Below are 21,952 nucleotides of genomic sequence, written 5' to 3' on the forward strand. Positions count from 1 at the left end.
GCCTAAGGAGATAGAGAAATAGAGAACACTCAACGCTTGCTTCCTGCTTCTGTTGCGCTCGTTTTTTAGGCCTGGCGCAATGGCACTACAAACTATCCTGAATGAACAATGTAGCATGATTTGTGGAAGTATTGTCCGCACTAGCACCGCATCTGTTTCAGTGCTGAGCGCGTTTGTTTGTTTTTCTCTCTCTTTTCATAGTTATTCCTTTTTGTTTCTTTTTGCCCCCGCCACTACCAAGGAAAAGGTCGGAGGACACAGAAAATTCCCCCGCATTTCCCCGAGGGGGAGAATGTGAAAGTGCGAATGCACGGTTGTCGGCCCGCTTGCGGCGCTTGCGCTCGGCCCCCGCAGCCCACCGCCTTCTCTTCCATCTCTTCCATCGGGTTTGTAGTATCACGTGTACACCACGCAGTTATCAAGCCGCTATAACGCCGCTGAGTCGCCAACGCACGCCGCTGACGACGTAGTTTGAATGCGTTAAAGATATAAGGCGCGTTACTCACTCTGATATCAGCGTGGCTTCCGTGGCTTAGTCGGTAGCGCGTCGCGCTGCGGCCGCAAAGTCCTCGGATCGAAACCTGGCGCCGGATGCTGTTTCTTTTTTAAATGTAGAGGAGCACTGCGGACGCCAACGCCGCCGACGCCGCCGCCGCCGCCGGCGGTGGATGGTTTGGGGTCGCTTATAAAAAGAGCATTCGCTCTTAAAACACATATTATGGGTTCTGTATGCAAGAGCATGAATGTCCAGTTGAAATACTGAGATGCCTTGGTGCCGCCACCTCGCGTCGTCAAAGGGTTTTGTAACATTGCCGCTTTGGACTCAGCTTTGCGATCCGCCTTCACGCTTTCGAATGGCTTCGGTCCCTCTCCTACCCGTTGCCCCGCTGTTCGTTCCTGTCGCGATTTCATGCGAGAGTTGGCGACGATCGAGTTCTTCCGCTGCCTCAGTCTGCGCTACACTGACATGGACGACCAGCTCGCTCGGCTGCCGAGTTTAAACTCGCGCAGTGGAGCGGCTGGTGCTATGAAACGCTTCTGAGGGAGCCACCTCTCGCTATTGCCAATTTCAAGCTTGCGCTATTAAAGCCGTGTGATATGGAACGCTTTTGAAGGAGCCTTTTCCTGACGCGGGCTTATTTTGGTCAATGGGCCAGTTGAGGCTTTCAACTAAAAAAATGGCCGCGTATCTGCAACTTTCGTTGCAAATCTCTACAAAAGACGATAGTCGTTATTGACATTTTCCAAGTAAATGCCTCCCTTCGCGTTCCCGCTCACCTCTCATGTTGTTTCTCTTGCGTCGCGCTCCTCCCAAGCTAAACACGCTAAAGGTTTGCTTAAATCATCTTAAATTTACCGCGTTCCACTGCTCCGGATCGGGTGACTCGATGAACAACGCTGCCGTACGGCGGAGACGCGCGTGGATCGAGGCGCCCTACTTCAACGTTGATAGAACCGCGTTGCCCTGCTCCACGTGCGTTCCAGGCAAAACGAGGAACCTACCTAGTGGAACCTTCCGTAACTGTTGCCTCTTGATTTCTTAAAATGCCACCCGAAGCTATAGTGGCGCTCGTCCCGTGTCACTGTCTTTTTCTTGTGTCCCCGTCTAGTGCGCTTTTTACCATGTCGAAGTACAAATATCACTTATGTATTAATTTGCTGTCTTATATTTGCGTAATGTCTTGTTCTTCTTCAAAAATGTTGACAAGAATGAACATTACACCGGACTTAGACGGGTAGATTTGGCTGTGACTATATGAGACTATTTCGCAGGTCTTGTTTTACTTTGGCCGGGTGGCTGAATCGAGTCACAGACAGACAGACAGACAGACAGACAGACAGACAGACAGACAGACAGACAGACAGACAGACAGACAGACAGACAGACAGACAGACAGACAGATCAAAATTTCTGGGTTTAAGTAGCCCAAGAAAGACTATCGTATTAAAAAGAAATACCCGGGCACCACACCTTCGTGGATGGCCGTCAAATCAGGACTTACTCTGATGTTCAAGCTATAGTTATCGCCTATTTGGTGACCATTTCAATGCCGAATTAAAACGCCGCGGAGAGATCGCTTGTGTACGTCCTACGGGAAATACATCGCACACACTGGCAACCAAAGTGAACCTTCCCTGCACGAAGTGGTTCTCACAGTAACTGCTTGCACCCGAAAACAGTCTTGTCCGGATCTGCCGCTGCCTCGCAGTTCTCACATATGAGCGACCGCGCGCTCACGTTCCGAACCACGCTTCCCCGCGTATCCATAGGCCTCTTTATTAAAGGAGCCATGAAGACAAAATACAAGTTGTGTTTATTAGAAAGACTGTTTAGTCCCGATAAAAATGATGCCAATATCATCGCAATCTTCGAACAAATAACGGAGATATTGAAGAAAACGTGTGAAGCAGTCGCGACCCCCTAGCCAATTTCCCGCAACTTTTCTATGACGTCACGGAACCTTGTTTGTGCGATTGGCGGGCCGCCTAACTGACCTGTCGCGACGACACATGACTGGACGTCTGCAATGGGGCCTCCAGTTCCATTTGACCGCATCAATTGAATGCTAACGTGCAGTTAACACGCTGAAAATTATGCTTTATTGGGCCTCCTCGATTTACCAGTCCTGGACGGTCCGCGGGCAGTCCGAGGACTGCGTCCGGACCGGAGCTCCCATAGGAATACATGAGAAAATCGAGCGCCGGATCGCGTCTCGGGCAGTCCGCGGACGATCCGGGACTGATAATCGAGGAGGCCCATTGTTGGCCCGTATGACGTCATTCTTGCTCATAAAACGTCACTGTGGCGCAAACTTTGAAAGTTTTTAAATACTTCTTGCGCTTTTTTCGTTAAAAAAGCATCTTTTGTGGCTGTAATGGAGCTGAGTGAGATACTGAATCCTAGTTCTTTCAAATTAAACGAAGTTTTATTTTATCTTCATGGCTCCTTTAAGTGCGGATCACTTTAGGGGTCCGGCTTGCAGTCAGAGCTCATCAGCGGTGACGGCATCTAGCCACCGTAGCTAAACCGCCTCACAGAGGTTTGTAAAAGATCACCCCTTCCCCTTGTTGTGATTGAACCTCAGTCCACGCATTGCGAAGCCAATGTCAATCCCATTGCGCCTGGTTGCTTATATTCAAAGTGTAGGGGTGATCTTTGCGCTGGGCCGTCGCCACACAGGCTGCAATTGTTAGGCCGAAATAAATACACAATAATATAGAATTATTTGTTTTTTTATTTTTTATTTATTTTATTCATTAATATTTATTTATTTAATATTTATTTATTTATTTACTACCGGGACCAGAGTTGTGGTCCCGGCAGGACGAGCACTTGAATATCACAATATCGCAAAACGAGCAAAAGGGACGAAAAATGAAACAGCGGACATTGCATTGAAATTTCCAATACCGAGACACAAGCAGCAAAAACCACAAAAACAACAAAAACAGGGTTATACAGAATCTAACGGGTATGGCACAGTAATGAAATTCCACTCAGCTACGGTTCGTGGGAAAAATGAAAACTTGTAAGTATAAGTGTGCGCATGGTATAGTGTTAGCGATCTAGGGTGGTGGTTCCGTGTGTGCCTTGCAGTCTGGGCGGATGTATACAGGGAGGGGTCGATAGCCGATTCGTGGTTAGTAAGTGAGCAGAGGAAATCCAGACCAAGTTACTGTCTTCTTAACTGAAGCTTGGGAATGTTGTTGGCAATCATTTTTCAAACTTTTAAAGATTATTCTAGAGCAAACGATGCTTGCGTGATTAAACATATGGTAGCGGCCTTAGTTGATTTCAGCGATGATTACGTATGCGCTCTTTGGAATCGCTTTTTAGAAATATGCCGCTACTTTATCACCAACTTTCTATCGAACAAACGAAAAAAGAAAGAACAACCGCACACCTTGGATGACGCGCCTTATCGCCCATCTAAAGCGGAAAATCAAACGATTGAAAAAGAGGCACGCCCAGCAAGATGTGATCCCAATGAAGTGTGAGCCTTGCAAATACAACAATCCAAGGACTATTACTTTAAAACGTTAATGCCAAACTTTATTAAAAGTGACCCAACAAAGTTCTGGAATTATCCATCAGAAAACAATAGGATGTCAATTGCTGTCAAAGGGCGCACGGTTACAAAACAGCATTGACATCGCAATTCACTTCAACATTTATTTTCAGAATGTGTTTGCAAATTCAGCCATATCTGTGCCTAAAATATTTTTGTTTGAACCATGTGAAGCAAATTCCATTTCTGGTTCTGGTTTGGTGTCAGTGCTTCTAAACTTGAAAACAAAAATACTGCAATCCTGATTACCTTCCGAATGTGTGTGTTTCTTCGAGGTTATGCCGAATGCATTGCCAAATTTCTTGTTGTTATATTCCAAGCGTCTTTGTTAACTTCCACACTACCACATCACGCTAGAGGCATCCCAATGTTTAAAAAAGGGGATAGATTAATTCCAGATAACTGCTGGTCTTTAACGTCAACATGCTGCAAATTAATTGAACATGTCATAGCCAACCGTATTATTGTATTCCTTGAAAGACACTCGATTCTAGCAAGCTCACAACATGGTTTTAAGAAAGGCTATTCGACTGTGACTCATCTGGTCACCGTCACACAGGAGCTTGCGAACGCACTGACAATAATGTCCAGTGAGACAAAATTTTTCGTGATTTATGAAAAACATTTGATAAAGTTCCTCACGACAAATTATTTCAAAAATTGAAAAATATAAATCTTACAGAACGTTTAGCAGCAGAGATGGGTGTCTAGGTACTTGATGGACAGAAAGCAGTATGTTTTGATTGATGGTCATGTCTCAAGCTGCCTTCCCGTCACATCCGGAGTGCCCCAAGGTAGTGTTCTGCGGCCGTTGCTTTCCCTATTATACATCAATCATACCGTCACTGTAGTTACACCAACCACTCATATACGGCTGTTTGCAGATGACTATATTTTATCCAGTAAAATCTCAAGCAAGCAAGATCAAATAGAACTTAACACAAACCTGGACAATATATACAGTTGGTGCGAGGAATGGGGCATGGTTGCCAACCCAGAGAAAACTGTTTCCATCCGCATAACGTGTAAAATGAGGAAGGAATCACGAGTTAATGCGTTATACATCAAATAATAGAAAAATCAGTCTCTTTTTATAGGCTTTTAGGGGCTGTGGCGGCATCTCTTGAGAAATTTTGGTATCAACGCCAGACTGATACCAGAGTCCTTCAGTGCTTTACTGGTCACGAAAACTGCTCCGTAACTGAATGGGAGAGCTTCATATGCTGCGTTTGGCCGCCGCGTGGTGGCGCCACCCTCTCACTGAGGTCACTCCTCGGGCGGCGTTGCGCTGGCTCGAACGGCGGAGCCGCGGCGAGTTGTGTTTGTTTTGTGCGGGAAAAAAATGTAACGTGCATATCGCGCTCTCGTGATGCGACTTATGTAGTGCAACGACGATGCCGAACATGTGTTGCGTCCCGAGATGTCGTTCCTTGTACAACGATACCACAGATTCACAGAAAATGTTTCCTTGTTCTGTTGACCGAGCGACGGGCAGCTGCGTGAGAATTGGAGGCGCGCCATTCCAAGGCAAGCAACGGGAGATTTCAGCTTCGATTATAAGTGTGCGACAGTGTGGAAATGCACTGTGTGTGAGAATGAAAAAAGCAATGTACCATTTTGAGAGCATCGTGGACCTAGAATTGTACAAGGCTAACTTAAAGCCGGATTTTTGTCATATCAGTCAGGTTGTAGCGGTGCTTCATTACCGGTTTGCAAACTTGTATTACTTTGCGCTCAGGCTCGCGTGTAAAAAAGCTTTGGGACGTCCTTGTGCTTTTACTTTTCAAATTTCCGCGAATTATTCCTTAGGGTTCGTTTTGTTTGTTTTGTAACCGCGCGTGGCCGATTCCGGTTTCTTATCTGGCGTTTCGACCAGAGCGCCCGTTTGTTCTGTTGGTCCTACGTCCCGTCGGGCAATATTGTTGGATATGGAAAGGGTTCCACCTTGTCGCTAACTTGATATTTTGTTTCTTCGACAATGTTCTCGATCCTTTTTCCGTGGATCTGAAATTAATAACGTTCCGAGAGTAATGCATGCATAGCAAACGCCGCGCAACTCACTTTATCGACGTTCATCATCTGTGCACGTCACACTGCGGACTGCTTCTGCGACGTTTGTGTTTCATTCTAGTCTTTTGTAGTGCAGGAGATCGCTAGCTCGCTGCGTTCAGAAAAGCTTTGCTTCGTTCTTGGCTACGATGCCGAACATGTGTTGCGTCCCGGGATGTCGTTCCTTGTGCAACGACACCACAGATTCACAGAAAATGTTTCCTTGTTCGACGTTTCCTCCGTGGGCTGCACATCGCAGCGCGAAAAAATAAATTTTTGTACGTTGGACCACGCTCTTTTGTCTCCCTTCGTAACATTGAAATTTTTTGTTGCGTGTGATAAAATCAGTTTTATTGTTCTTTTTTCGCTTCCTGTTTTTGCAAGTATTGCAAAGCGTGGATGCAGAAAGACACATGGTGCAACATATATCTCTTCGTGTTTTGATCCTTCGCGTTTCTGCAGCGTTTTTAGATGTTCTCAAGTATGTACCCATTCGTCGAAACGACAATACTATTGGGGTATCTCTTTTAGCGTTCTGTGCATTCCAGAGAAATCAACGGACTCATTAAGCGTAGTCTGAACGACGCGTACTTGGTTTCTTTCAGTTTTTTTTATTGTATTATCGATAGGCCCGCAGCAGTCTGTGACTACACAGCTACCGTATATGTGGTAATTACAACTTTGCTTTTAAAAAAGAAGCAATATAGATTTAAAAATCCGTAAACACGACGGCGCAGCGCTTGTGCCAGAGCACACAGAAGCCGTTGCCGTTCGCGGCCGAAGTCTACGGTAATTTACTTCGAAAAATAAAACCCCATTGAAGGCAGGTGATACACACAATGACTGGACTATTCGTCGCTAACTACTACGAAAAAAAAAACACACTTAATCAGCGCGCAGACACCAAAAGCAGCAAGCGTTTGCACGCCAAGAGCTGGGCAATACGCCGCACGCGCGGCGGCTGGATGACCTTCGTGCGGCGGTGGCGCCTGTAGTGGCGCGCGCGGTCCCTATATGAAACGAGAGCCGACGTTTCGTGACCAGTAAAGCATTGAAGGACTCTGCTGATACTAAAGCAAGTCAACAAATGGCACCAGAGCCCAGAGCCGCTCCCCCCCCCCCCCCCCCCCCCCCCTACCATGAAAATCACTGCTTCGCACTTAGCGTTCATGTAGAGTAGAACTGCTTTAATATTTTTACATATAGGCCTGCCCGGGACTGCTTCACAGTAGTTCCGTATTTGTTCCGTCCATGGAATTGGTTCAGTCCATAGATTTGTTCCGTACATAAAAAACCTGCACTCGGAATAGCGAGGGCAGGTTTTCACTGCCCAGGAAGTGCTCAGAACTGCATTATCTGGAAAAGCGAATAAAAAAATCTTGAGGGCGTTCTTCATCCCTTTGACGCTTCTCCGAGCCGCGATCCCCTGCACTCTCAGTGCCCTGTTAGGCCGTGTTTCATTGTTCGCGGAGGAGCTGGCATCGGCGCTCGGCTTTCATTCATTCCAACGCGTAGCAGAGGCCTTGGAAGCATCTGGGATCCTTACACAAAAACTAACATTGATGCTTTTGAGATGATTCAGCGTAAAGCTGTTCGGTTCGTTTACTCGAAATACCGTTCTAACGATTCACCAACCCAACTCATGACAGACCATAACATCCCAAACTTAGAATTCAGACGGAAAATCCAAAGATTAACATTTCTTTACCTTCTCAAGAATAAGAAATTGTCAATGAGACCAGACCAATACATCCAACCACCCACCGCTCGCATAACACGACACCGGCACGCCGACTCCCTAACTCCCTTCAATGCTAGAACTAACATTTTCAAATTCTCCTTTTTCCCGCGCTCTGTAACCGAATGGAATCAATTACACGCATCATTCCTAAACAGCATTGACTCAATTGACCATATAGCATTTTGACCTGTATTGTTAATGTGTTAAATTTCTTTCTTATGAGTTGTTTGAATGATGTCCTTAATCTTCGCGCTTTTCATGTTCTTTGAACTTCTGTTGTTCATAGTACATCGTGTGTAGTTATGTCCCTCCTGCTTGGGCCCTTCACTGGGCCTGCAGTATTGTGTACATAAAATAAATAAATAAACTCAGCTCAGCCAAGCTGTAATGGCCGGTCGCCTCCTATTTTTGGTTCTGAATTCGCCGATATCTGCTGGTTACTTGCGGCGTGCATGCGCTTATTTCAGCTGAGACAAAAGAGAGAGAGAGAGAGAGAGAGAGAGAGAGAGAGAGAGAGAGAGAGAGAGAGAGAGAGAGAGAGAGAGAGAGAGAGAGAGAGAGAGAGAGAGAGAGAGAGAGAGAGAGAGAGAGAGGGAGAGAGCTATTATTTAAGGATCCCTAATCCGGGCCGTCGTGTCAGTCTCGTCATTAGGAGACGGCCGGTCCGTAGAATTCCCAGAGTCCCTCACTAACCCGAAGGCAGCTGGCCGCCAGGAGTTCTTGCGTCGACTTCACGTCCGCCCTATGACCCGGGTTCAGCCAGTCCTCATAGGAAGCGATGCGGGAACGCAGGTGTAGCGTGGCACTCCCAGTAAGGGTGACGTACTGACGGGTGGGAAGGCAGTTGGGTGTAGGGCAAGTGGGGCGCGAGACGCTTCCGTGCATATAGTGGATACGGGGGGGCGTAAAAAGATAGGAGGTTTGATCTTTACGTACCAACAATGCGGCTTCTCCGTAGAGGGTAGTGTGGAGGACTGGGAAACACTGCCTACTGGCACGTAACGCGCAGGTGTGCTGCCTGCGTGCTTGATTATGCTAGCAGCTTTTGGGTGCTAGGGGGGTACAGGCTTGGTCACAACATGTACGGACCCGGGGAGAGTTCTCGGGTAAGCGTGTACTCGAGCATTGCCGTCCAAGTTTGTGTGGCCGGGGTTTTGTCATATTTTGCGTATTGTAGTCTTTTGACGGCGGAGTTGTTTAAAATCTCGCAATGTCCGGTGATGATGCCCGTCAAGCCAGGCGAAGGTACCCCGGTAGGCCGACAGATGGTGCCGCCCCCTTGACGGTCGTCCATGCGCGCTCACGGCACACGGCGCAGGTCCACCCACCTCCCTATAGATACACCGATAAACTACCAGACCCCAGTTGGTGAGCATCGAGTGCGTACACTCTGCGGCGAGTGGCGTTGTGAGTAATCCCCGCCTCTCGGGGAGGTTGCCGCCAGCGTGCTGAAGTCAGCTCTTTTGTTTCAGCAGATTTCACGGGCGTGCAACTAGCTTTAGTTTTAACAGTAGAGCTGTTTAGGCTTGAGCTTGGTCTGTTGGCGATAGTAAAAAAAAAACCAGAAAACCCCGGCGCAGGACGCCTGGCATGGCCTCGCGCAGCGGCCTCGCCAAAACAATACCCAGCGCACGTCAGCGCGCGCCTGGTGAGGCGCGCCCGGCGTCGTCCAGGCTTGCGCGTGGGCTTGCGCCACGGGAGGAGGTCCCGTCATCATCGCCATCGTATTGGGTGCGGCGGACCCGTGGCGCGCCAGTCGCTACAGGGAGGGCCGGATGCCGCTGTGTTGTCCACGTGACGTTTTTGGTCGGTTGAGCTTTGGAATTCAGGGGCGGGGTAGTGGGAACGGTGAAGCCCTGGGTGGGTTGGAGGGTGGCGAGGTAAGCGCTCGTGCAGGTGATACACCATCTGCACTATCGTCCACCAGCCTGCCACATCATGCTACAAGAGGGAGAGAGAAAACTTTTTGATGAGTTAAAAAGTGACAGTGGCACCCTAGTCCGGAAACCTATGCGTTGCCCTCGCTGTCTTGGCCCAGTTCCCCAGGAGAGTCTAGTTCTCCACCTGACAACTGGGGCGGTATTCCCGAGTTTTGTCCCTTTTGCGTCCCTTTCAAAAGTGTCCCTTTTGGCGAGCCCTGATTGGCTAAAAGCAAACAACCGGAAGTGACGTAACGCAAGCGCAACAAACCTACTGCCAACGCCCATCACTTAACCGGAAGTACGTCACGATGAAAGGGACTCAAAATTGATTGATTGTAGGGTTTAAGGCGCCGACGCAACGCAGGCGATGAGGCGCGCCGTAGTGGAGGGCTCCGGATTAATTTTGACCACCCGGGGATCTTTAACGTGCGCCGAAATCTCGAACACACGGGCGTTTTTGCTTTTCGCCTCCATCAGAAAAGCGGCCGCCGCGGCCGGAAAAGGACTCAAAAGGGACGTTTTCAAAATGGACAGTTACCAGAATACCGCCCCTGGTCAACAGTGTCTTACAAAGCTCAGGAAAGGAATGGGTGGAAAGAAGTGGTAGGGCTGGGTTGTGAGCTCATCGGAGGATTATATAATGGAGGGTACCTAGCTGTTAACAAAATTTGCATGGAGCAGTGCGCTGTGTGGAATTCAATAATGACATTCGCAATGAGTGTTCGTACGTGCATGTTTGTAATTGTCGGGGGGTGATGTACTGCCCTTAGGCTGCGGGTTGGGGGAGGGCACGGGAATATTTGTCTGGTTGTCCGGGAAGAATGCGTAATTTCCTCACAGGTTTTTCAAAGCCAAGAGAATAGGCAAACAAAGTGCTGTTTCATTAAAGGACAGACCACAAGCTAAATAAGGGTTATCATCATTCCTCTTTCGATCATGTAAGCTGTACAATTTACAGTAAAATGCATGTGTCTACACTGTATTCTTTCCTCTGTACTGGATGATCCAGCGAATGTTTTTAAAGGTACACGGATATCAGCCAGGGGTCCAGGGATAGGGAATACCTATTGTAACCCGATGTGTGCCACTGTGCGCAACAGCCTCATTATTGTGGTCGTTTCAGTTCTAGGCGTGACATTGCAATTTTGCTGTTAGATTCAGCTAGAAAGCAGCACAAGGAGGAAAGAATAGCTTTGGGTTTTTAACCCTTTTAACAGCAAACCTGTTTAGGCCGAGGTTCGACCATCAGTCGGAACAAAACACCTCTAATCCTCAAGAAAAAATGTGGTTATAGAGGTCCCGGGAATCAATCCCGGGACCCTTACGCCGTGAAACCGGCAATCAAAGCACTGGGCCACCCCAAAGGCACGATGGGTACGGCGTTAGCAACGGCGGGGGACAATAAAAGCGGTCGAGATCGAGCCTGGGTCCATCGCGTTATGAAACCGGCGTCTGTCCGATTGAGCTATCGTCGAATTCCGGGCGCCCAGCGTTTCCTTTGGTTTTATGGCGCGGACGTTGGCTTTGGATTTGGCCGCGGATTCTAGCGCGTGCTAACGCGGTCCATTTTGGGACAGATGTGAAAGTCTGCGGGCAAAACGATCCGGGCCTGCCAGTCATGGAGAACGTTCAGCGGCAAGTTTGCAAATCCATGCGAGGTGAAACAGCCGGGTCTCCGACGAAAAGAGAGGGGGCGCCAGCCAGTGCCGGTCTTAGGGGTGGGCGACGAGGGCGGTCGCCCAGGGCGCCGGCGAAAAGGGGGTGCCGACCTGCCCTGAATGCACCCCCCTCTCCTTTCCCCTTCTGTCCGCCGGGCTCTGTCTTTAATGTATGAAAAGAAGAGACTTCGGCGGTACACTTTGAAGTGATGGAGAAAACGTCTGGGTCCAAATAATCCCTAATTATCAAGCTTGTACCGAGAAACATGTACCCGCAATTTCACACCCAAAACAAGGATGTGAAGGTCTTCCGAGAAACCACCTGTGAGGCTTCGGGAGACCGTATTCACAAAAATAACCCAAGTGTAACTTTTGTCTGCCCATATTTATTCTTATAAAAATGCTGAAACAAGAACAAACTTATGAAAGGACGCCTTGTCGCGAAGTTATCGACTCGAAAAGTAAGCTATACTTAAACAAGTACTGGCTCAGAAATTCAAAGCTCAGATAACTATATAATAAGCTTCCTTTGCATATGGAGATTTCAGGACGGACGTTTAAACCGTAACTATTCAGTAGAACGTATTTTAAATCAATTTTGATCCTGGCGCGCACGAGAAAGCTCGTCCGCGCCATCGAGCAAGGTCATGTCGTCATCTGCGCTTCGACCCGAACGGCTGACGTCAGAGCTCCCGTGACGTATCGACGCGGTCGCGGTGCTGTCTGCGCGAGCTTTTCCGCCTTGCGCATTCCGTCACAGTTTTTGGGACTGACGTCACGTGCCGCTGCGGCCGGTCGGGCCGTTCTGACGTGCGCGCGCGCCCCCAGAACAAGGAGGCTGTATAAAAACTTGTAGAGGGGAGATGGCACTCTAAAACTCACGCTGACGGTCAGCATGAGTTTTGGATAATCCTTGGGAACACCGCTGAATCATCCTTGGGGAAAAAAACGCGCTCCATGGTAGCAGCCGCACTGCATGCGTCGCGTTCTGCCGGCTCCCCGCCGCACTTCTGGCGGTGTTGCATGCTTCCACGTGTGCATTTATGACAAAGTTCGTAGTCAGTATGTTCTGGACGCTACAAAGGTGTAGAAATCAGCAATGGTATTTTCGTGCGTCGCAATCGTCTGCGCTGATCGCGCGAAGAAGACGCTGGGGGTCACCTTGGGCTTTGTTCGTTTTGTGTCTCGCGGGCTTACAGCGTTACAAGTGTAAACTCGCCAACTATTTGTGCAGGCTGCTGCCGGTAGTGCCCTTCAAGGGAAATTGGTCGTAGCACCGCCAGTCCTTCTACTTGTTTACGCAGATATGCAAATGTTTTCGCTAGTAGTTGCGGTTGTCGTGGTAGTCGTTTGACTGTGCAAAATCACATGTTTGTATGAAGTGAGGGCACTATTTGAATGCAGAATGTTTTAGATGCAACGCATCTCTTGCTCTGAGGCATGTCCCTCCTGCGTCGGCGTCGGCGGCGTCCGCACGCCACCTGCGCATGCGCGACTCTCCTCCGCTCTTCTCTCCGACAGCTGTGCGCAACACTCTCACTCCGTCTCATTATCACAAACAACAGCTGCGTGCGCGCGCTTCGCTCGCTTCGCTCTGCTCCCGCCGCGCAAGTGCACGCATGCGCTACTCTCCTCCGCTGTCTCCTCTCCTTCAGGCGCTGTGAATATAAAGCGGGTAGCGCGCTGCGGCGGTTCAGTCAGCGCTCGCTCTCGTTCGACTTCGCGTCACAACACGTTTCACCCGATTTAGAGAATCAACCCAACGGAAACACCAATTGAACCCCCCGATGCGTCGCATCACACCAGGGTTCCCTCGCGGGAAGATGGGCGTAATTTTGTCAGATAGTAACCAGCATAAGCCATTTCATTTGCGCTCAGCCGGCCCTACACGAGTACTCGCACTATTTTCATTAGAGTTTAAGGGTAAAGGCGACGGTAGCCTAACCATTTCACTTATAGCTTTGTACACGTCTTTCCTGCAACGCTCTCCCGAGTTTTTTGTCTCCGTAGTTTTCATATCGACACCAGGCCACCCGCTTGCAAACGTACGGGGTTAGCGAGGTTGTGAACGCACTTAGTAACCGCCTGCGCGCAGTTTTCTGGTCGATGCTACTCGCGTGCGATTGTGTGCGGTTAGCGATGTTGTGAGTTCAATAGAGTAACCTCCTGCGAGTAGTTTACTTATCAATAGCAGGATACTCTCATGCGAAATTTCGGGGTTAACAATTCTGATAACGTAAATGAGTAACCTCCTGAAAAAGTGAAAGAGAAGAAACAGCGTGAGTGGGATACGAACATTTAGATGAACATGTCAAACGCTGAAGAGAGAGAGAGAGAATAAACAAAGTACCGCGCGTTTGTACCCACACGCAACAAATGAGGATTTTCCTATGTCGCAGGTTTCGTAAAGATGATGCGCTTCGCTTTGAACGAGAAGGTGCAATTAAGCGAGATAACTGAAATCTGAGAGACGACGACCGACTGTGCTCAATGCATTCGGAAGCAAAATTAGTTCAATTTGCCTCGTGTATTCTGTGAAGTGCATCAAGGATACTCACTGTGTACCCCGGATCAACAGACTGCTTTAACGAGCTTCAGTGTACGCTTTAGACATTAAAAAAAGAAGACAAAGCTATAAATGGCAGGGATAGTAGAAACAGGAAAATGTAGAGTGTGGGCCCTATAGTAACTCATGCGGCTTAATTTGGTCTTGTGCGTGTGTAATCAGCGCTGATGTCGTAAAAACGGATAAACGTGTTTGCGAAAAATATAAATACTGCAATATCCTTATTACTGACAACGCGACCTAAAAACAAGTCTCCTTGCTACACTGTTCCGACAAAGCTTGAATGGGTGTGGCAGTTACGTAATTAACATGAATTAATTCCGGCGCTGCTGCTAAAAGAAGCAAGCGTCAACAAACCACGCTAGAACAATGGTGTCCTGTACTTTTCAGCGTGAAATGCGGGCGTTATTAGTCCTGTTCAGGCCACATCTCTTGCCATGGCGTGCAATATGATGTTGTTTTACAGCTTAAGAGAGGCAGAATAAACGTTTAACGAAATGAAAGCAGGAGTGGTGTCAGCCCAGCACCAGGCATTTTCCCACAGCGACGGCTGTCTTCACCCCTTTATGACCCTAACTCACTGTTCTAACCCTGTCAATAGCTTACGCGTAAGGGTAAATTAAGGCTGCCGCCAAATAATCTTGTACACAAAGGCAGCTGAGCCAGCGTTATCAGACAAATCTCTTTATCGGACAAATTTGTTATCAAAAAAATCAGACAAATCCGTTTATCAGACAAATCTAGCTAGCGTTATTAGACAGAATCGCAATCGGAAAATATTGGGGCTTCGCTACTACCCGCTATCTTCTTGATGAGTAACTGCAGTTGTCTAGCATTTTGGGTAATACAGCTAACCTTTTTTTTTTTTTACTGGCAATCCTCTTTTCGTTTGTACATTTTAAGCTGAATTCTCTGCTTGAAATTTACATGGTCTGTGACCTGATCGAACCTTAAACGCGCCATGCATGAGAACCTAATTCTGCCTACGCATTGCTTCTGCCTACGCGGTCCCCGTTGCAGGCTTCAGCCACCTAAATACATAGCTGGTGTTAATGAACTGTCGCACACAATTTTGTTTTCCTAGTGAAAAAACGAAAAGAATGATTAGTAAAAAGGTAATTATAGAATATCTAACATCGCTTCGCGAAAGAAAGTAGAGAGAAGTGCGAGAGCTACGACTTCTTGCGCACTAAAAACGGATCTACAAAAATCTAAATGTGTACCCGTACGCGATTTATGAGATATACAGTGTGATCAAAGTTAAGTCGACAGGTGTTTTTAAAACCAGACGCTAGATATACGTGAAGACCGCCGCTACAGTGAGGTTATGCGCCAAGGGGGACACAGAATAAGGTGGTAACCATTGATGTCGGTTGCCTAATTAACTAAAATTGAATAAATGACTTTTTAGCGGTTGCAGTAAGCAGGCCTGTTTGCATTCAAAAGTTAGAGGCAATGGTGTTTCCACCCAGTTCCATTTGGCAGAATTCTTCTGTTCAATCCGAACTCCTAGATATCGAACTGCGAAGTTTAATTGCCGTTCGCATGGTTATGCATGCAAGACAGTGAAGCCTGGCGCAAAGCTCCTCCCTTCTGTGGCATGCCTGCTGTGTACGGTGCTTAGTTTGACGACGGGGTGGCGGCATAGAAAAAAGTGATAACGGGCGCCCTTTCAGTCTTCGCTGTCGTTATCGCAATCTGCAGTACTCCGAACAGCTATAGAAACAGAACAAAGGGGTGGAGCTTGGCGCCGGTCTTCACTGTGTAACATGCGTAATCATGCGAACGGCAATTAAACTTCGCAGTTCGATATCTCGGAGTACGGATGCGCTAGAAGAATTCTGCCAAATAGAACTGCACGGAAAAACGATTGCCTCTAACGTTTTAATACAAACATGACTGCTTACTGTAGCCACTAAAAAGGAATTTATTCAATTTTAGTTAATTAAGCCATCGACGTCAATAATTAGCACCTCATTCTGTTGCCTCCTGGGCGCATAACCTCACTGTAGAGGTGGCCTTCAGGTAAATCTAAGAGCCTCATTTAAAAAAAAACTGTCAACTTTGATCACACTGTATACTATTGTACTGCTCCTTCATGATGGGTGCATGTATTGTCTTATCCAGAACCGCTCCTTTTTCGTGATTTTCAACTGACCGCTTTACCACAATAGAAGCTCGGTTTCACGCTTGTAGAGTCGTTTTAGCGGGTAAATGTCATGTAATTTGTTTCGGGACGCTTTTGTTAACAGAAGAGTTAGTGCCGTTTCTGTAATCATACTCCTTTCCTAGATGAACATGCTTCCCTGCACGACAAGCAGTGTGGGAAAGCCAGCCTACAATAACCAAGTTTACACCCATATCTTGAAACTCGGCTTCTCTAAACACAAATGCATTGCCTGGAAGACATTTGTTCCGGAGAAATTAAAGATGTCATATTATCATTATCATCATTTATTTACCCTTAAGGGCCCCTCCCGGGGAATTACATAAGAGGGGGCGAGCAATCAAAGTACAAATCGCAATGAAAATGCAACTCATGGTTACAGTTTTGACTGAAGGAGTGCAGCTTGCTGTGCCAGTTGGTACAAATTGACGGATTGGAAAGCAGTGAAAAAAACAAAAAAGACCAGAAAAGACGAGCCAACACAACGCTGGTCCAGCTAGTTGCTTGTCCAGCGTTGTGTTGGCTCGTCTTTCCTTTTGTTTTGCGTCCTTTTGTCGCTGCTTTACCACCTGTCTGCAGTTTTGAATTTCCGAAATATACAGACAGCAAGAAATAACAATAGCAACACAGATATCAAAATATGAAGACCGAGGATTTCTTTGTATTTTTTACGAGAGGCTTTCGGTGGTCAACCAGTCTATTGGGAAATTGATTATATTTTTTGCCAGGGCGCCATCGGTCCATCTAAGAACGTTTTCGCCTTAAAAGAAATTCACTGTCCTTCCGCTCTATGAAGAAGAATGACCAACGAAGCTGTGGTGAACTCAACGTGAGCGACAATATGCTTTTACCGGGGCGCAGCCCAATTATCGTTCAAAACAATACGCGTTTGTTTGCAATTTGCAATGGAGCATACTTCTTGGTTAATTAAATGAACGAGAGTTGGGTGGACTAAAGTTTTATTCCAGCGAACAAACATGGACTGTCCGTTTCCCCCCGTAGAAGCTTATGTATTGACAGCAGACGAGAATTCCACCGTAATTAGAACTTCACTGTGAACTATGTCTTTGCGATTGTGAACTATGTCTTCATTCACTAATTGTCATATAATTGATTTCGGGATAGTTTCAGTGAAAGAGGAGTTATGGCCGTTTTCTGTAATCATACTGCCTCCGTAGACGGACGTTCCTGACATTAAAGGCCAATGAAGTCGTCTTCAGATCTAAGCACCAATTTATTGCTGAGAACACGTCTGTTCAGGGGCAATATAAGCCATGTTATATCAAAATTTGGAGGTCCTAGAACGTCTTTTTTTATTATTAAAACGAAAGTGTTTTATTGCGGGATACACAAAGATTTTCTGACGTCGTATCAGCCACGGAAATGACGCCAGTACAAAGAAGCAAGCTGCCTGTAAAGGGTGCACCTCTGCAGGCAGGGTCTTCTTGCGGGGAAGCAACCTATAGTACTGACGCGGGCGTTGCCGATGCTCTCCACCGTACCCACAAACACAAAGGGCACCTCCTCTCTGGGGCTCTCGTTCTCATTGTCGCCCTCGATCTTGACTCGCACCACGCCGGACTTGTCGACCATCTCTTGGATGATTCGGCCGTTCTTCCCTATTACTTTGCCGACGAGTATCTTGTGCCTCGAACGACCGAAACCGGCAACGACGGAGTCGACGACGACGACGGCGAGGACGTCGACGGCGACGACACGGAGGCGGAGGATCCCGCCCCGGTCACCACGTACGGAGGGGTCCTGGAGTGGTACCGGGAGCGTCGCAGACGCTACCCGAGGCCGCACCCCGACCTCACCAGGCAGGAGGCGGTGCTCCTCCGCCAACTGCAAGTGAGAGCAACGTGGACTCCCGTGTGGGTCATACACGCGAGCCCGGAGCTCTACGAAACCGATGTGTGTGCGGTGTGCGGGGCCGCGAGGGCCACGCTAGCCCACATGATGTGGAACTGCGACGTGAACCCTGACTCATCCGAGGCTCTCCCGCCTCACCTCGCCCGTGCAGTGGGCGAAAGAAATCTGGACTCTCTACGGGCCGCCGCGCAGTTTGCGCTGAGGGCGGTCCAACGCCAGCAAGCGCGGGTAGTTGCCCCCTCCTAAGATGGGGATAGCTCCTGTAGCCGAAAAGCAGGCAAACAAAGATGTTACACCCCCCCCCCCACCCCCTAGGCACTTGGACGGACTCCTCTGCGTACTCCAGCATGCCCCGTGCTGTTTTCACCGACTCTTCAGTCTCTCTGAATATCTTGAAGGTGCACGTGGCCTCCTGGAGCTCAATGCCCACGACGCCATCGAGCTTGCGGGAATTCTGGATGTTGGCCCCGTGTGCCCCAATGGCCAGCCCCATCAGGTCCTCGCGCACACTGAACTCCTCCACAAAGCCGCCAGTACACCTTTGCCGAAGCGACCCGCCAGCAAGAATTCGCTCGCCAAACAAACCCATAAGACAGCCGCCGACCCGCAAATCATGCTCTGCTGCAAATTTCGCTGCACATTTCACTTTTGTGTTTTACCGATCCATATGACAGAGGAATCAACCCACAGTTTCTTTTATTATTATTTTTGCCTTGCTCTGAAGGTTTGGCGCACAGTTTTACGATTCGAAGGATTTGCGAGCGCCCGCAATGCGGCGGTAAACGCGCGTGGTATTCTTGTCTACATCGCTCTGTATTCGGATACTGTCTGCTGGAACCTGGGGGTTGGGGGGCATCTTGGCAGCAGTTCGCACAGGGCGCTGAATGAGCTAAACCAGACCTGCTGTTTATACAGCCTTGCGCCAGTAGTGCAAGCTGCATCAATTTTTTATAAGAAGGAAATGCACAGCAGAAGAGGTGACAACTGGGCTAGTTGGTTTAGGTGCCCTTGTCCCTAGTGTCCGTGTTTAAGTGCGCTACCTTCAAGATGTCCCAAATGCACAGCACTCGACAACTTCTTGTTCCGCCACAGGATTTGTAACCATGAGACGTTTCCACCCGTCGATATCGATAGACGCCCAGAAAATAATCCGAGCATATTAAAAAGGCAGAATACAGCGAGCACAGGCATGGAACCCTGTCGCTCACACGCCCTGGTGATTACGTTTTGAAAGACATCAGAAGCTTACCTCTGTCGCAGTGAGTCAAAATTGTCACTTTTAACAGCGAAGCTGTTTTGCAAATTGTAATTTTTTGTGTCCGCAGTTAAAAATACCCAGAAAATGCCGAGCGTGCGCACGTGAGCGCGGGCTACGCGGCGACCGTCCGGCAGTTAACAAAACCAAGAAAATGTCTAGTGCTCGCGTGTGCGTGCCTCGCGACGGCCGCCCAGCGTCCCCTGCGCACATTTAACAAGCCACGCAAACCCAAATCCACCTAGGGAGACTGGCCGAGACTGCGGCGACCACTCGGGAGTTAAAAAACAAACTGTGGTTGATTCCTCTGTCATAGCATTCGGTAAAACACGAAAGTGAAATGTTCAGCACAATTTGCAGCTGAGCATGATTTGCGGGTCGGTGGTGGTCTTGTGGGTATCCTTGACGAGCGACGTCCTGTTGGCGGATCGCTTCGGCAAAGGTGAGCTGGCGCGATTTCTGTGACGGATATGACGCCAGGGAAATCTTGGTGCATCCCGGCATAAAAAACTTTCGTGTTAAAATATAAAACCCGCAAACGAACAACCCTAAGTATAAGGTGCTCTTTAGTACTAAAGGTTGCTTCCCCGCCAGAAGATGCTGTGCAAGGGTGCACCCTTTACCGGCCGCTTGTTTTTTTGTACTGGCGTCATTTCCGTGACGGATATGACGACAGTAAAATGTTTGTGTATTCAGGAATAAAACACTTTCGTGTTTTAAAAACCAAGAATATGTCTAGTGCTCCTGTGTGCGTGCCCTACAACGGCCTCCCAGCGTCCTCTGCGCGCGTTTGTCAAGCCGAGCATACCCACTTAGGGAGATTGGCCAAGATTGCGGCGAGCACCCGAAAAAAAAAGAAAATTCCTAGCCCTCGTGTGTCCGTACCTCGCGGCAAAAGGTGTGAACTTGAGGAGAGAGCGGGTGTCGGCATTTTCAGTCCACAACTCAACTGGTCACTTTCAATTCGCCTACCGGACTTCACCCCAATCTTCCATGCTTAGTTCATGGCAACAGTCCTAGCACTGAAAAACTTAAACTTACCTCCTCAAATATTCAATGTCGTTATTGTGCCCGATTCATTGGCTGCTTGCAACGCTTTGATATCCCCCCCCCCCAAAAAAAAAAAAAAAATTCAGCACTTCCTCGCACATTTGGTTTTAAATGCGTAGCATCTCATGCTCGGGGCTGTGTCCCTCCCTCCCTTGTCGTCCGCCGTCCGCACTCTAATGCGCATGCGCGTCTCTTCAGCCCCGTCAGCGTATGGGCTGACGTCAGCGCAGTCCACTATAAAAAAAATAGTTAGGCGGCGCCCGGTTTCGACCCCACGACCCTCTGGCCGCGACGGGAGGTACGTGGCGCTCTTCCCACTGTGCTACAAACCGAGGCGGGAGTATGTGCTACGAATGCGCCTTATGTCCTTCACTCATTCAAACTACGCCAAGAAGCTACTGACACAACGAAGGCACGCGAAGCTGAACGTCAACGGAAACGACGAACTGAAAACCAATGGGAACTACAGTCGACCCCATGGCTGCTTCGCATACTACTCAGGGTTCCCCTACGGGAAGATGGTGGTTTTTTGTTCCTTCTCACTCAAGAAAAATCCGCCTGATATGGTTGCCTGGGCATAAAGGTTTATGGCTGAATGAAAAAGCAGATTCTTTAGCGTGGTCATCACTAGACCGCCCTCCGATCGACGTCTGCCCATTTCCCTCTATACTGGCCGGAGCACGGATACGTCGGCATCAACATCTTGATGAGGTGGCAGGAGGGTGCCATCACCTCCTTTGATGATTACGCCCATTTGGCATATGCGTGGAACTCCCGATGTTGCGAATCTCGCCAATGCGAGTTTACTTTAACTAGCTTACGCCTTAGAGTTCCACAGCTCAACTTCTACGTGCACCGCGCTGGTCTGAACCTGAAACCATAGAGCATTTTTCTTACATTGCCGCGGTTTCTCTTTAAGATAAGAAAATGCCTCGCGGAGCCAATTCACCGCCTTGGAGTTACCGTTTGAATGCCGGTCTTACTGTCATTTGGTGCCATTTCGCTTGGGTTTACAGCAGCCATTCGTCCCAACTGCTCACGGAATCAACAAGATAAAGATGATGATGGTGTTTCCCGCGCGTTATTCCTGCAAATAACTTCTATCTCAGAAACCCTGTGCGATGAAGAGCTAAAGTGTAGCTACTGACTGCAGCATAATTTGGCTGCTGAAATTTGAAATCGTAACAAGCCCCTAAAATTCCATAGTTTTGAATTTTTCACATTTTGAAAATTTGCATTTTTTTTACCGAGGAAAGAATTCAGTGTCGTTCTGCTCTGTGAAGATTGAAGACGACCCAAGCTGTATACACTGCGGTGTCAAAGACACAGACTTAAAATCCCCCTGTTACCGTTTATTTCGTAATCCTAGTAAGCATTGTGTCGTTGCATGTAAGCATTCTAAGAATTGTCATGTAACTAAGGTAAACGGCTAACGGCTACACTTGAACGGTTATGTTCTTGCTGGCGGTGATGTCAATGCAGGAACGATGAGGTGGGGTAAGTACATTCAAATTCGTGACAGTCGTGAAGCCAAAACGCGTTACTAAAGTAAGCCAATACCAGTTGTCGCAAGGCAACGGCGATTGGGGCAGCAGATTTGGC

The 21,952-nt window shown here is 48.2% G+C and overlaps 1 protein-coding gene across 1 annotated transcript; it reads right to left on the reverse strand.

Annotated features, from left to right (window-relative positions):
* Positions 1 to 12,761: 12,761 nt before the first annotated feature.
* LOC144161589 (RNA-binding protein FXR1-like) lies at positions 12,762 to 21,079 on the reverse strand. Its single transcript, XM_077692232.1, has 4 exons — positions 21,039 to 21,079; positions 18,354 to 18,584; positions 17,647 to 17,821; positions 12,762 to 12,794 (listed from the first exon to the last, which is right to left on the reverse strand). The coding sequence occupies exons 1-4, from the start codon at positions 21,077 to 21,079 to the stop codon at positions 12,762 to 12,764; spliced, it is 480 nt and encodes a 159-aa protein (XP_077548358.1).
* Positions 21,080 to 21,952: the final 873 nt, after the last annotated feature.

This window comes from Haemaphysalis longicornis, unplaced genomic scaffold, assembly GCF_048455015.1.
Source record: "Haemaphysalis longicornis isolate Haplotype H1 unplaced genomic scaffold, Haemaphysalis longicornis Haplotype H1 scaffold_12, whole genome shotgun sequence".
In the NCBI taxonomy this organism is placed as follows: domain Eukaryota; kingdom Metazoa; phylum Arthropoda; class Arachnida; order Ixodida; family Ixodidae; genus Haemaphysalis; species Haemaphysalis longicornis.